General features: G+C 37.0%; 1 protein-coding gene across 1 annotated transcript; it reads right to left on the bottom strand.

Moving 5' to 3' along the window:
* Nucleotides 1-14,013: 14,013 nt before the first annotated feature.
* On the bottom strand, nucleotides 14,014-15,109 carry LOC121730355 (the record flags this gene model as incomplete). Its single annotated transcript, XM_042119369.1, has 3 exons — nucleotides 15,014-15,109; nucleotides 14,543-14,800; nucleotides 14,014-14,121 (listed from the first exon to the last, which is right to left on the bottom strand). Coding segments are annotated over exons 1-3 (381 nt in total), but the record flags the coding sequence as incomplete, so codon positions are not given.
* Between the last annotated feature and the right edge of the window lie 900 nt (nucleotides 15,110-16,009).

Below are 16,009 nucleotides of genomic sequence, written 5' to 3'. Positions count from 1 at the left end.
GTAGCATGGTCTTGATAGTTGAGTAACCATTTAAATTTACCATCTGCTGCTGATTGAAAGTCTATTAAGTCAACTTGGCCTCTCTCATTAAAATCTTTTGACAGTATAGGTTTGGTAACTATACCTTTTTTTGGTATATTGCGTTTGGATTGGCAGACAGGACAAAGTGACACAAATAAATCAATTGCTTTTCTTACAATTACAAATTTGTCTTTTAGTTTGTATTGAATTTTGTCACGACCACCATGCCCACAACTTTTATGAATATCTGTGAGAATATCATAATACTCCTCCAAAGGTACGACGCAAACAGTTGGGCTATCATGATTTTCCTTTTTTAAAATCAGGTAATCTGAACCACCAATATTCATGACATCATACCTCGAACTCCAATAATACTCCGCGGCAGTCCGTCGGACACCAGAATTGATGGCCACCTCAGCAAATTTTTTGTTTTGTCCACGGTGTTTTTACTGCTCCCGTGCGCGTTTCATAAAATTTACTTAGTTCAGTATTAAAAGTGTCCTTAAAACTATTCATTTCTTGCATATTCTGCGTATTAACACTCGAATTACTTAAGTTTTCAATTTGTTTTGATCCCGCACTTTCACAACACTCCGCCATGTTTACTGTTTTGATGAGCAGCGCCACGCGTGGTTTAATAAAGAACTAACGCGAGAAAAATGCCGCGGCAAATCATAAACCGCGCTACTAATGTCATAAATCATTTTATAAATTGACGACAATTTACAATCTGCCTTCGGCAATTTGTATAACGCTATAGGTTTATAAAATGCCGAAGCCGTTTATAAACAGACAAATCATACAAATTGCCTGCGACATCTATATTACATTACCCAATATAATTGACTCAATGATCTCGGATCTATTGGATCCGAGATCCGAGATATATGATCATGACGCAGGTTATCAAGTGGACGTTCTATACTTTGATTTCTGCAAAGCCTTTAGTCGATAACAATGTTCTCCTCAAAAAGTTGAGCGCTCTTGGGTTTTCTCCTGGCCTTGTTCGTTTTTTCGCTGACTATCTTCGTGATCGGATGCAATTTGTGAGGTATGGATGTTTTGAGAGTGCCCCCTATCATACACGCTCTAATGTTAGTCAAGGGTCGGTGTTGGGCCCTCTCTTATTTCTTATATTTATCAACGATCTTACAACCACCCTTAAGTTTGCCAAGTGTTTACTGTATGCTGATGACCTGAAGATCATTATGATCATAAAATCTCTTTATGACTGTCTTCTCTTGCAAAAGGACTTGGAACAACCTTTTGTTTAATATGGAAAAATGTAGCGTAATGACTTATGGGCGGAAGCTGCACCCAATCGTCTTTGATTATTCTATAGATGGTCATATTATCTCCCGTGTCCATAGTACCAAAGACTTGGGGGTATACTTTGACAAAACTCTTACGTTTAAAGACCACATACATGCCACAGCTCAAGCCAGTTTCAAACGTCTTGGTTTTGTACTTCGGAACGTTAAGGACTTTAAAATTCCCGCCGTCATAAAACTGCTATACAATGCACTAGTACGCAGCAAGCTAGAAACAGATGCGTGTGTCTGGGCTCCTTACACAGCTACATCGATTCTGATGCTGGAAAAAATCCAGAAGGCGTTTCTCAGATTTTTATTTAGGAAAGTGTACGGATACTACCCTTACTTGTACCCAACAGGCTATCTCTTGGGTACCTTAGGTTACCAATCTTTAGAGGTTCGACGAGGGGTAGACCTAATATTGGTTGCCTTAAAAATCCTTCGCAATATAATCGATTGCCCTGAACTCCATGCCTTAATTTGCCGCTTGTATGACAACTATCTAATGGCGGCTCTTGATATAGGCGAACGCGTTGGCCAACGCGTCTGCAGACGCGTTGGCAGTGCGCTTGCAACGGCGTTTGTGAGTAATCCACACATAGGAAGGTCGTTCAGTATGCTTTGGATCGCGCCAATGTGCGGACGGATTCAAAATGGATGTTGAGTCGCTAACAGCTGCAGCTGTATATTTATTCACAGCTTATACCTAATTACTTTGTAAATGTGGACAAGAAAAAGTTTTAAAAGGGTATTCTCGAATTAAATAAGTAAAAGGCGAGAAAACGTAACAAACAAAGAAATAAACTCACTTTTACATATTTTATACCTAATATTAAAATAATTTAATTTTTTTATTACTTATTATTTATTATATATAAAAATTATTACTTACTTATTACTTATTATAATTATCATGATTAATAATTAATAATATATATTTATTATTTATTAAATATTTAATTTATTTTGTTTTAAGTATATTTTGTTGTTATAGCGACAACAGATATAGGTACATTATCTGCGAAAATTTCAGAAATCTAGCTAAGTATAGCGGTTCTTGAGATACAGCCTGGAGACAGACAGACGGACAGACAGATGGACAGACAGACAGACGGACAGACAGAAATGCAGACAGACGTTGAAGTCTTAGTAATAGGGTCCCGTTTTTACCTGTCGGGTACGGAACCCTAAAAACATCGTGAGGAAAATATAATGTCCAATAACCTTATTTTTTTTTGCAACTTTTGATACGATTTTTGGTTCCACAGGCAGTTTTTACTCTGATAAAATTATACAGACGGACCGCATTTCAACTGCAATCCAACCGCAAATTGCAGTTCAAGTGCAGTTTGAATGCAGTTGACATGACTGCAATAAAACTGCAAACCAAATACGCAGTAGGATTGCAGTTCAGTTGCAGTTGGCGTGCAGTCGTGTGAACCGCATACCGACTGCATCCAAACTGCACTGCTACTGATTCTATGCGCGGGAGAGCGGAGCGTGCGGGTGGGTGGGATAGTGCATTTTGGATGCAGTCGGTATGAAGTTCACACGACTGCAGTCAACTGCAATCCGACTGCGCGTTCGGTTTGCAGTTCTATTGCAGTCGTGTCAACTGCATTCAAATTGCACTTCAACTGCAATTTGCGGTTGGATTGCAGTTGAAATGCGGTCCGTCTGTATAGACCCATAGGGCCCAATAAATTTAAATGTATTCTCGATACTCATATTGTTCGCCATTTCAAGTTAGATGTTAATTCGCCACAAGAAGGAAACGTGCACTCTTCATCGCCGCTCCGGGCGAACTGATCGCGCGGCCTATGTGTGGATGGAGCGCGAAGCTTGCGACAAATGTCCTTTGATCTTTTGCCGGCATTTCCGACCCGCGCGGCAAGCTCGCAGACGCGTCGGCCAACGTCTAAATACCTACGGCCAACGCGCGAACGCCCGTTCTACACATTGGGCCAACGCGTCTGCAGACGCGTTGGCCAACGCGTTCGCCTATATCAAGAGCCGGCATAAAGCACCGTCCGAGCCGTCGGCCAAAATTATTCGCACTGCCGACTTGTCGGACTGTCGCGAGAGCTGAGTCCCCGCTGTACCGAGCACTAAACTTGCTCAACGCCCTTCTGTCAGCGAATCCTGAATGTGATGTGTTTGTTGATAAGTGGATGGATGTGAATAGAGCAATTGTAAGATTCTGTGAAACTAAGTATGAAAGGGTTTCTTCTATTACTATTTAATTTAATTTGTGTATGTATTGTAGCATTGTCATAAATAATTTTTAGTTCTAATTTTATTCAAGATTGTAGTTGATTATTGTAATTAGGGTAACCCGTTGTAATTAACTTTAATTTAATAAATAAATAAATAAATGATAATCTAATATCCCTCTAAGTGTAGCGCCTTCAGTGCAAAACTCACAAAAATGCAAATGTAAGATTTCACCAATTTAGCACCTCTGCCTTTACGGTCGGCAATCAACACTGGGCCAGTGTAATCTATTCCGGTTTGCAAAAAAGGAATTTCTAAATGAGTTCTATCACTAGTTATGTCTCCCATAATGGATTGAATGGGCCTAGATTTAAATTAAAGCAACCCACGCAACTATGTACATTGTACAACGCGCCTAGCGAGGTTCCTCCCCCCCAGTGACCAATATTTTTGTCTTATGTGTGACAAAAGCAACTGAGGTCCTGCATGCAACAAATTAATATGCTCCTTATGAAAAATTATTTGTGTAACATAATGTTTACTGCAAAGTAATATGGGATGTTTGACATCATAGGCATAAAAATAAATATTAAGACGACCACCAACTCTTAGTAAATTATATTTATACTGTCTATAAATGGAGACAAGGAACATAATCTACTCTTATTATGAAGAGGTTTGCCAGATTTAATTGTTGAGTATTCATCTGGAAACATGTTTTGTTGAGCCAATAGTAATATAGTTTTCTGCTTTTTCTAACTCTGTAGTAGAGAGGCAATTAGTTAATTTATTGTTATTTTGACAATTATTTTCTTTTGTAATTTATATAATTTTGTATAATTTGATTTCTTATTTATTAAATTTTGTAATGAATTTGTGTTGTTTGTTTTTTACCACTCTCAAATATGTATGGAGCATGGGTGATCTGTGTTGACTTTTGCCATTAGCTCAGGACATATTCTAAAACAGGCCGCATCCGAATCGCCTTTAGGAAAGTCGAACCCATCAATTCTTGCCCGGGCTTCAGGCTGTAGTATATCCGGTGGTCCAATGCAAAGTAAGTTGGCGGTTGGCGATAGCACCAGCGGGTACTAATGTTGGTGGAAGAGGAGGAACTTTTGGATCTCCAGGTCTTCTCCTTGAATTGAGGCCGTGAGTACCAGAGTGGCTTAACTTCTTAAACACAACTTTACAGTATTAAGGAAAAACAATGAGCCCTGATTTAAAATAATTGTAACTTTTACATATGAATATATTCCATTATTATTTGCTGCCTTTCTCTCTTATTATGTAATATTCCTTACCTTTTAGTGATTTGACTAACCCTAGGGTTCATATTTTATTAATTAATAGTTAGATAGGCCACTGTGGCATTTTGGGGTTCAGATTAATTGAAGAAATATAAAAAAAAAAGTTAGTCCAAATTATTAATTACTAAAAAAATACTTTTACAATAAAACACATTAATTGCACATTAATCACTATCCAGTTCTTCATCTTCCACATACAAATCATTATGTACTGAAACATTTGCCTTAATATTCTTGTAAAAGTCATGGTATACCGGGGGAATGTATTGCAGAAGTTCTATTAAATCCTTCTTCTTTTCCACACTTATTTGTTTCCCCATGGGATACAAAAGGTCAAGCTTCAAATGCTCCATATTAACAGAATTTCTTTTCTTTATGTTTACATTTTCAAATAATACCTCGGGATTATTTGAATATTTGAAAAATGGGTGGGTCTTGTGATAAAGAAGCCACTGAATACTCAGCCACTTTACTTTTGATTTTTCTGCAGTGACTTTTCGATTGGTTATATTATTTTCCAGCTTTTTTGTTGAAAAAAAATCATCTTTTGTCATTTTAACAATTTTAAAGGAATTCTTCTTTCTTGCAGCTTTTATAACTTCTAGCCAATCATCCGGTATAAATATGTTCTTGAATAACTTTTTCTGCTTTTCTATCAGCCCAAAGTCTTGATCGCATGCTAAGTAGGAATGTCCACTTACAAAAAATTTATGGTCAATTTTTTCTACAACATAGTCTGGATGACTAGTGATGTATTGACACAGAGTAGCCATTTTTATATTTCTATTTTGACCACCACATTGGTCCGAATAAAGAATCAAATTTATAGTCTTAACATTTTCTTTAATATAACGCAATAAACAAGACCCTATTTCTTGCGGCCCCCTGGATGCTACTGATTCATCCCAAACACACATTGTTACATCATCTGTAACAGCATCATGTATTCCAAGACAGTAAGTCCAAAGTTGCCTCTTGTAGTAGCAAATTCCTGTGGAAATTACAGGGGTTGGCAAAGTTTTCATTAAGTCGAATACTAATATATTTAGTTACATCTCCATCTTCCTTTGCAGATTCCTTGTCTTTATTATAATTATTTCTTGCTGAAGAAGCTTTCAATAAATGGAGGTTTTTTTGCGAAACTAGTTCATTATTGTCATTTTCATTCTCACAGGCATTTTTATATTTAACATATCACAACGTTTACAGGAATCACTTATAGGGGCGTAGAATGATAAATTAAAATTTTCATTAAATATTTTCCTGAATATAAAATAAGAAACAGGTGTTGCATTTTCAGCACTGTATAATGAATACATTTTATTTAAATTCAAATCTGGAGCAAGATACATTCTTTCGGTACTTTTATGCAAAGTGTAGTGAGATTCATAGCGAGGAAATTTTTCTTTAAAAGACTGTACACTCTGAAACTGTTCTGCATTTGTTTTATTTTTAGGCTCATGTTTGCCTCTTTTATCCTGTGGTGGTGCAGGTATAAACATTTTATTTTTTAGAACCCTAGTCAACCTGCCATCGCTAACCTGAAATATTTTTTTGAAGAATGTTTTACACACCTTTATTTGTGCTCCTTCTGAGTTAGGAAGTGTGTATTTTCTTGTGTTTGCACGTCGAGACTCTGAAGCGGCTGTACTTTGAGTTGGTCTATTTTTAGGAGCCACATGAATCAAGGAAAATAGGTATGATGTCTGTAAATCAAATGAACCCAGCTCATAAAATCTTTGAAATAGCACATTTTGCTGAATAGGACTTATTTTAGTGTGACATTTTTCAACAAATTGACATGGCTGATTTATATCAATTTGTTTACATGGGACTAAATTTCCCTTCGAATTAGTGTATTCGATACCTTTGTTTCTCTTCTCTTTCCTTATGTTCTTTTTCCACTTTTTTGGATCACGTTTACAACTTCTAGTTTTCGGTTCGGGATTTTGGGAAACATCTTCGCTGGATAGAACATTTGAAGGTAAGTTTTCACCACCCAGGATCTCAGCCAAATCGGGCGCAGTTTGAGGCGGACTTGATGCTCTTGACGGTACATATTCCGAACCATAATCTTCGAAGGGTTCATCTTCATTACGAAACAAATCTACAGCAAAGAAATCGAATTCGTTTAATGATTGGCAATTGTAATAATTAGGTTGATATTGATTGTGGATATAAACGGCAACACACAAGTGGTTTGAGTTTTTCCTTACCTTCCAATTCTTGTTCTAAATTGTTTATTATTTGTTGTCTGCTACATCTTGCTTCATTATCCATTTTTTTATAATTTTTAAAAGTTTTTCACAACAATTAAACTTGTTTACAACCAATTCGCGCTCAAAATTGAAGTAATGTAATGTCACGTTGACACTTGACAGCTGACCTAACTGACAGGTTATCGAATTTTTTTAAATATTGCCAGTGCCATAGTGGCCTATTACCTTAGGCGACATTGGCATTGAGAATTATGCAAAATTAATAAATGTTTAGGAGGTGATAGTGCTGCCACCCTGTATAAAATATTGATAACTTTCTTAGGCCACTCTGGCTCTAAAGAAAGGCATAATTGGAACCAGTTCATGCACATAAACCATTTTTCACAATTTGCTGGTTAGGCCACTCTGGTTCTCATGGCCTCAATTTAAAACCCTGTTCATCGTTACCAAGGGTGAAATGTAACACTCGTACAAGTTATGGTTGGCTGCATCTATTGGGCCAAACGAACCAGTGGGGATAGCTCCTTCCTGTGGTCGTGGGATCGCAGCGTCGGGGAGATTAAACTTCCTGGACAGGCACAGAACTAACTAGTATGTGGTCCTAGATAATATAGGGGTTCATCAGTTGGAGCCGTCTCTTCCTTCGCGCGGAAATCGTAAGATATGGCTGCATCATCGCGCTTAACTTTTAGCCTCTCTCGAATATGTCGCAGCCGACTGGTTTAAATAGCCGTTCAATCAAACAGCTAGCCCTTTGACTGAACAACGCCCTTCAATCACACGCCTTTACGTCGTTTAGTCGACTTGTTGACTACAACGTTCAACACTACAGCTAGACGACGCTTAGCCAACTGGTTTAATAGTAAATTAACTAGGGTGACCATTAGTTTAATATGTAATTTGGGAGAATAGGAAAACTTTTTGTATTTAATTAAAAGATTATTCTCGGATTAAGTTTAAGGGGTGACCAAAAGTTTAATGCAATAATTAAAAATAAAAAAATCTGGGCGTGTTTTGTGACGGTCGCCGGCTGCTGCCGCAGCACAGTCACAGTTCTAACCTAACCACTTTTTGAACTTTCTGGATTGTGTTTGTTTTTGTTTTGGCGGGGGGGCTGTCCCCCCCGAACCCCCCTTTCGGGGGGGGGCTGAAAAAACTGTATTCTAACTAATTTTGAACATATTTAGCACATACAATAATTATAGCTGATTTATTATTTATGGAATTGCAATAAATACCTTGGTGATGTATTTCATACTACGCTACGCCCCCCGAGCCCCCCTTTTATTTGAAGACGGTCGCCGGCTGCTGCCGCAGCACGCTCGCTGCGCTCGCTCGGCTCCCTCTGTGTTGTGGTCTAAGTTCTAACCTAACCTAACCAACTTTTACACTTTCTGGATTGTGTTTGTTTTGGCGGGGGGGCTGTGCCCCCCGAACCCCTCTTTCGGAGGGGCTGAAAAAACTGTATTCCAACTAATTTTGAACATATTTAGCACATACAATAATTATAGCTGATTTATTATTTATGGAATTGCAATAAATACCTTGGTGATGTATTTCATAATCCCGTAATTTCTCCTCGAATATTTGTTGAAATTTTGATTCACTCGTATGTGCCTCCATAATTTTAGTCTCTTTAATAACACTTGTAACTTTTATTAACTACTTTCTTTCCGAAAAACAACCACAAACACCAACAAACACCTGCTAGTTGACGCCATATTATAAATAAAACGCACCTAGCGCCGCAGCGGTGCGCGCTGAACTACTTCAATTAGACGGCGGCTTTTGAATCAGCTGTAGTGTTGAACGTTTTGAGCGACTAAAATATTCAATCTAAAAGCTAGACGTGTGATTGAATGGCGTTGTTCAGTCAACAATTATTACGATACAAACTATAGCTATGCCTTAAAGTTACAAAATAAATTAAGTAGATATACTAACTATAATTAAAATAGTTTTAAATTGCCTATACTAATATTAATTTATTATTACACATATTGGAATGGCGTTGTTCAGTCAACAATTATTACGATACAAACTATAGCTATGCCTTAAAGTTACAAAATAAATTAAGTAGATATACTAACTATAATTAAAATAGTTTTAAATTGCCTATACTAATATTAATTTATTATTACACAATATTATACTTAATTTATCTTATTCTAATAATGTTAATTTATTGAAAAACCACTAGAAGTTTCGTTGTTTCCTCATAAGTCATATTTTGAAGATTTTTTAAGGTTTCTTTTACATTTAAAATAAATAACACAATATATATTCTTTTATGAAGAAGAGAACCTAAGAATATCAGCAAAAGTAAAATAAAAGGCCGATTTAACGTTGTTAGTGGCGGACGTAAAGGAAGATCTTCCGACCGAGCGAGATAGCATGCTCGGTCAGGCCGAAGCCCACTGACGTAATTTCAGACGTTGTATATATCTTGCCGTTCTACAAAACTTCGATAGCGCGATGCAGGAATGTTAGGCGAATTGTGGGTACCGCCACATCACTCCCCCCCCCGAAGACCTGTGGTATTCTTCGATGCGCTTGTGTTGTGAGGTGTGGGCCGAAGCTACGCGTGCAATGTCCAGGAGAGGGACCCCGTGCTCTGCTTGTTGACCGGTCGTTGTAGCCTATGGCTGCCCCGTTCAAGCCAGACGCGGGTTCGACCAGCGCAGACCTCCAACGCGGCTTATGGTCGAGGCGACCCGGTTATGCTTGATGTCTGCTGACGTGGTGCGGAGGGGCGGGGAGTGTTGATGATGATTGATGTCCAGAAGGATGCGTGTTCTTGTCGGTGGTCACCAATTTAACGTTGTTAGTGGCGGACGAAAAGGAAGATCTTCCGACCGAGCGAGATAGCATGCTCGGTCAGGCCGAAGCCCACTGACATCATTTCAGACGTTGTATATATCTTGCCGTTCTCCGAAACTTCGATAGCGCGATGCAGGAATGTTAGGCGAATTGTGGTTACCGCCACATCACTCCCAATAAACCTCATTATCTCCGGCGCCGATTCAGACAACGTAAAAGTCCTTGAGCCGATGTGCCAGGGCCGGTAGACCTCGTAAAATGGCTGTTGCCACTAATTCTTCGTCTAATCTGCGCCGAACAGCGAACGTCTCGGTCTCCGTGGTGTAACCCCCACTAAGTCGTAGTGACACAGTTTCACCAGCCACAGCGTCTGTAAGAATATTAATACAATCACAAGACCTCAAACACTCCTCAATAGACATTTCCGATCGAATTGAACCGAAAGCGGCGGCAGTCTCCCTCAAAACGTCAGATAACAACGCGACGCCCGTGTTTCGGACCAAGTAAAGGCGCACAAATCCGACAACCAGCTCCTGTAAAGTCGCTGCGTCGACAGAAGAACAGTCGTCCATAGCTACATCACTTTCACTATCACTATAGTCCAGAACACTGCAAACACGTCTAACGCACTCCGGTATAGGTAAGCTTACCGGCAAGACTGAATGCGGATGCTCGACACATGTGCTGCCACCGGAATGATCCGGATTTGCAGACTTATAACTACTTCGCGACAACGCAAAAGTGTCAATCATTCTATGATGACTTGGCAACTCACGCGAAGAAACACCTTGATTCTTAATCATATCTATAACTCTGTTATCCTCATTAGACACAGCCGCTTTAAAGTTATAATTTCATATAGTATGATCCGCTGCTTTTGTTGCAGACATAACCAGACGACCAACAGCGTCGTCTGTAACGAGTAGTAAACAAATTTTCGGCGATGACGGGAAATCGCCACAACTGCATGCGGAATACTACTGTAAATTGGTAGTGGTTTACGGCCGAACCCAATATACGATCCTAATCCGTTTTTACCAATCTAAGCTCGATATTTGAATCCATATTTGTGTTTAAGTGTGCCAATAATGTATTTTATCACAGATTGAAATTACAAACTGTGGTTGCAAGCCATCTATTGGAGGTTCGCTCTATGATTTTGGATAGCCCTCCGTTTGAAAATGACAGTTCGAGTGTATTCATAACCGATCTCACAGTTTTGACGTTTCTTTCGATCGATTTTTTGATCTGTTTAATATTATGAAATGGAATAAAAGTATATTAAAACTTAAACATCTTCTTTATTATAACTTAATACAATTATTTTTTTAAATTTTTTAACTTTTTCCATCTTGTCCTTCAGGAATGGTCATTGGGCGAACCCCGCTGCTCTGACCATAGACTCACTCTTGTTTATGCTCATTCATAGCAATCAGCACAGACTATCATATAGGACATCCCCCTTTTTTATCTTAACATGAACCAGTTTACTTTAAACATGACAAAACTTAAACACTAATAATTATTATTCTACATAGTCTTTCAGATACACAGGTTTTCTTTTTGTTTTACCCACACGAGTGTATACCCTATTTTTAGGTCGGCTACTCACTACCACATTATTACCACTGCTACTATTATTACAATCAACATCATTACTCAACATCAAATCTCTTATATCTCTTACATCAGTATCCTGTTTTACACTGAACTTATTTTTACAATGATTAATGTGTTTCTTATTTCTAGTTACTACACTACCATCTTCCCTTTTTATTAAATAAGATCTATATCCCTTATCAATAACTAGCTGACCTGGATTCCAAGTTTTCTCTGGTCTATTTTGATACATAACATTTTCACCTGGCTTAAATGGCTTTCTTACTTTACAAGTTTTATTATAATTAGTTATAGACTTCAACTTATGGAGAACTTTCTCATATGGGTTCACAACTAATTTTGGTTTCAAATGCTCTAAAACTCATGGAACTGAGGTACTGAGAATTCTTGACATTAATAATTCAGACGGACTACTCGTACAATCTAATCCTGCTAACGGTGTTGTCCTATAATTTAACAGTGCTAAATCAAAATCTGTGTTGCTGTTTTGACATTTTTTCATAATATTTTTTACTATCCCTACCGCTTTTTCACTAAGCCCATTGGACTGTGGATACCTGGGACTAGCAAATATTAACTCTATATCAAATGAATTAGCAAATTGCTTAAATGTGTAACTTGCAAACGGCATGTTATCACTTACAATGTATTTAGGTATGCCATGAGTGGCAAATATGGACTTTAGTTTAGTAATTACACTTTCTGCAGTTTTGTCTAACAAAGGTTTCACTTCTATCCAATTAGAGAAATAATCCACTACTACAATATAGTCTTTTTGCTTAAAATACAAGATATCCATTCCTACCTTATGAAACGGTAAATTAGGAACTTCATGGGGTATTAGTGGTTCTTTTGTATTATTCGGTCTATATTTATCACATGTACTACTCTTTAAAATGAAATTTTCAATGTCACTGTTTAATCCTGGCCACACCATTTTCAATAACTCAATCCTAAGAGGTAAAATTCAAATTCATTTATTTGCTGTAAAGGCAGTCATACTATATAATATATTATCATGATGTCCTTCAATCACTACATTCAAAAAATAATTCTCAGAAGTTCCAGTCATAATTTAAGTAAATTCAACATTTTTAGGTTCCATAGTTAGCGAGGAACTCTTACTACCCTAATCAAAACTTGATTTAGAATAATATATATTATATTTAATACATTTTTTAGCTCAATGTGATGCTGGTGAATTTGGGAACCAATGGATGCTTGGACACAGTGCCTATCCAAACAGACCTTATCTATTGACACCCATTCTAAATCCGTCTACAGCTGCTGACAATAAATACAATGAAACTCATTTTAGAATTTGGCAATGCTATTATATTATGTACATTGGATAGAATTGTTTATAAGACATTTTTTTTTTGATTTTAGCACATTTCGAGTTTGGAAACGTCGTTTCCCTGTTATTGCCTTAACTCTGCGCTTGTCCCTGCCAAACATTCATGCACTGATAATAACTACAGCAGTCTAACACAACATTTGTAGAAATTTCAACCTGCAAGAAGTTCCCTCAGAAGTTGAGGTACCCGCACTGCCAGCTGAAGATTATATTGAAGAAAGGCGGCAAGAAGAGTTAGACATTACCCAAAGAAGAGACCTCATAAATAACTATTTTAGTTAGGTTAAATAAAACATTTTATCGTACTTAATTGTGTTTGTATTTAATATTATCTTGAATAGGCACAAAAGAGGCACAAAACTTAAAATTAAACTACTTTAAAAGATTATGAAAACTAAAAACTACATATAACATTAACTAAATTAAACTTTATTTTTCATTTTTTCTATTTCTAATTACAGTTTTTCATTTTCTAATTTTAATTTTTCATTATTCAATGCAAAAAATTCCATCTTCTCCTGTACACACTTTCTTTTGGTAGTAAAGTACTCTGCTATGGCAACGTCTTTAGCAATCTTGCTTGGATGGGGATCCGTCTGCCTTTTAAACTTACCTGTATACATAATAAGAATAAATAAATAATGGTTCACAACATGGTAGCATTTTTCATGATTGAAGTGAGAAATATTTATTTAAAAAGCCCTTCACCTTATTATTATTTAACAATAGTTGAACTATAAATAACTAGGGGTGCCACTACATGAAATATATGAAATATTATATAATATACACGCTATATGAAATATCAAAATTATCATTACATAAAAGTACTATAATATGGATTTTCACATTATTACACATGACCAAAGAATTTAATAAAGATAATAACCATTACCGGTTTTTGAGGTATTAAATAAAAGCTTTTTAGGTCTTTGAGGAGGGACCTCTTCCTGCACCACAAACACCTCGCACATCTCAGGCTCCAGGTCCACACTAGTACTGATCTTTTGAACTGGTTTTGGATCATAGTTAGAAATAATTACATTTTCATTTACTCTGGCGTTACTATTACCACCACCATACACTTCTCCACTAGCGAAACCTTCACCACTACCATCACCAGAGTCTACGTCCCGATCACCACCAAAAGGCACTTCAAATCCGCTGGCTGTGCTTCCCAGCAGACTTGTAACTCTATACAGTATTTCATCTGGAGGGATATATTCCCCAGCTCCTCCCCCAGTCTGAAATCAAAAGTCAAGGGTTAATATAATATATGAAGGCTTAATATAAAAAGAATATGAAGGGTTAATATACAGAACTATAAGCAATATTGCTAATTTTGTAAATATATTTTATAATAATTTTTTTTTGGACGTTAGTTCATCATTATTGCAGTGGACCCTTCACATGTTGCAGTCATTTTATTGAATGACTTATCAAGTCGTTGAATACAAAATTGACATCTTGAGTAAACATTGTTTAGTCATTTGGCTTAAAAGGTAATATTGCTTGCTAGCTTTTTTTTGCTCGCTTGGTCACCAGATAACCTTTAATCTAATTTATAGGATCCAACAACCCCCATTTTGGTGACAGATAAAATGCTGATACTTATTTTTGAATAAGTTTTTAAAACTTAAATTTACAAATAAAATATACAATTACCTGTATGGAATTCATCCTTATTTTTGTGCTACGTTTACGTGCGTTTTTCTTTAAGTTTTCCCACTTTAAACGCAGTTGCTGTGGTGTACGACGACAAACTGTTGCCGAGGCATTGAATCGCACAGCTATGCGACTCCGTTCTTCGGTTTTCAATTTATTGTTTGTCGCATTCGTAGTTTTATTCGTGATAATTTTGCTGGCTTTTATGAGCTCCAGCAAAGTTTTCGTCTCATCTTTTGTTAAAGGTTTGCTCTTTACCTAAAACAAAATAGATAAAAGTTAGTTTAACAAAATTATATAAAGGCGGGAAACGTTTAGCTCAGATACAACGCTGCGCTACGCTTTTTTTGTACATATTATTATAACAAAGCGTCGCATGCTGTAACCCACGTTTCTTGCAAACAGTATTTGGAAACAATGATAGCTGATAGGTACATTACATACTACTACAATACAATTGATAAAACTCATCACTTCTGTGTCCATTGCAAAAATAAAATAATATTAATAAATAAACGCAATAAATCTCACACAAAACAAGACCGACAGTTTCTTTACAATCATGAATCAACACAACTGACAACAATAACTTTTGATTTGACTTTGACAATTGACGGATGGCTTTAAAATATTCCGTTCCGTTTCATTTATTTATTGCATCGAGATTTTAAAAAATATTATAAAACATTAAAACGTCACGCTTGTCTTTCCATTTGAGAACACATATTCCACGCTCATTTTCCATTGCAATGGTTTCTCCTGGCCTTAATTTAGCCTCCACCACGTTCTTCGGCAAACCTTTTCTGTTTTTTCGCAGCGTCCCAACCAGATGTGTGTCTTTATCGAGAAGTTCATTGGCTAAATCAAGGCTGGTATACCAGTTATCTGTGGCTAGTGTGTGACCTAAGTTGAGTATGTGCTCACAGAGAGACAGTACTACCTTTGAAGGTGATGTATTGACAGTCTCATGATTTTTACCAGCATATAACTCCAGTCTACAGGTGTAGCCAGGTATGGTGCAGAGTTTGAAGAGTTTCATACCATACTTGTGCCTTTTACTCTTGTTGTATTGCCTAAAAATTATGCGACCTCTATATGGAACCTGACTCTCATCAACACACACATCTTCTTTAGGGCTATAGTGTTTTGAAAAATTTTCGTTCAAAGCATCTATAATCGGTTGTATTTTAAATATTCTGTCAGATTTGTCGCCTCTTTCATTATTTGTAAAATGAAGCATCCTCAATATCAACTCAAATATGTTACGGCTCATGACAGAGGGAGCAAAGCTTTGTCCGAAAACTCTGTCTTTACTCCAATATAGGTTTATTTGGGCTAGCTTCACTAGACCCATATAAAGTAAAAGCCCAAAGAACTGTTTGATCTCTTTTCTTGAAGTTAGTTTCCAATCTTTACAGCGAGATTGTGGTTTGGTACTAATATTGTTTTGTTCAGCAAACAAATTTG

This window comes from Aricia agestis, chromosome 1 (genome assembly GCF_905147365.1).
Source record: "Aricia agestis chromosome 1, ilAriAges1.1, whole genome shotgun sequence".
NCBI lineage: Eukaryota > Metazoa > Arthropoda > Insecta > Lepidoptera > Lycaenidae > Aricia > Aricia agestis.
The sequence above is the reverse complement of the archived record's forward strand: the minus strand, read 5'-3'. Positions and strand labels throughout refer to the sequence as shown.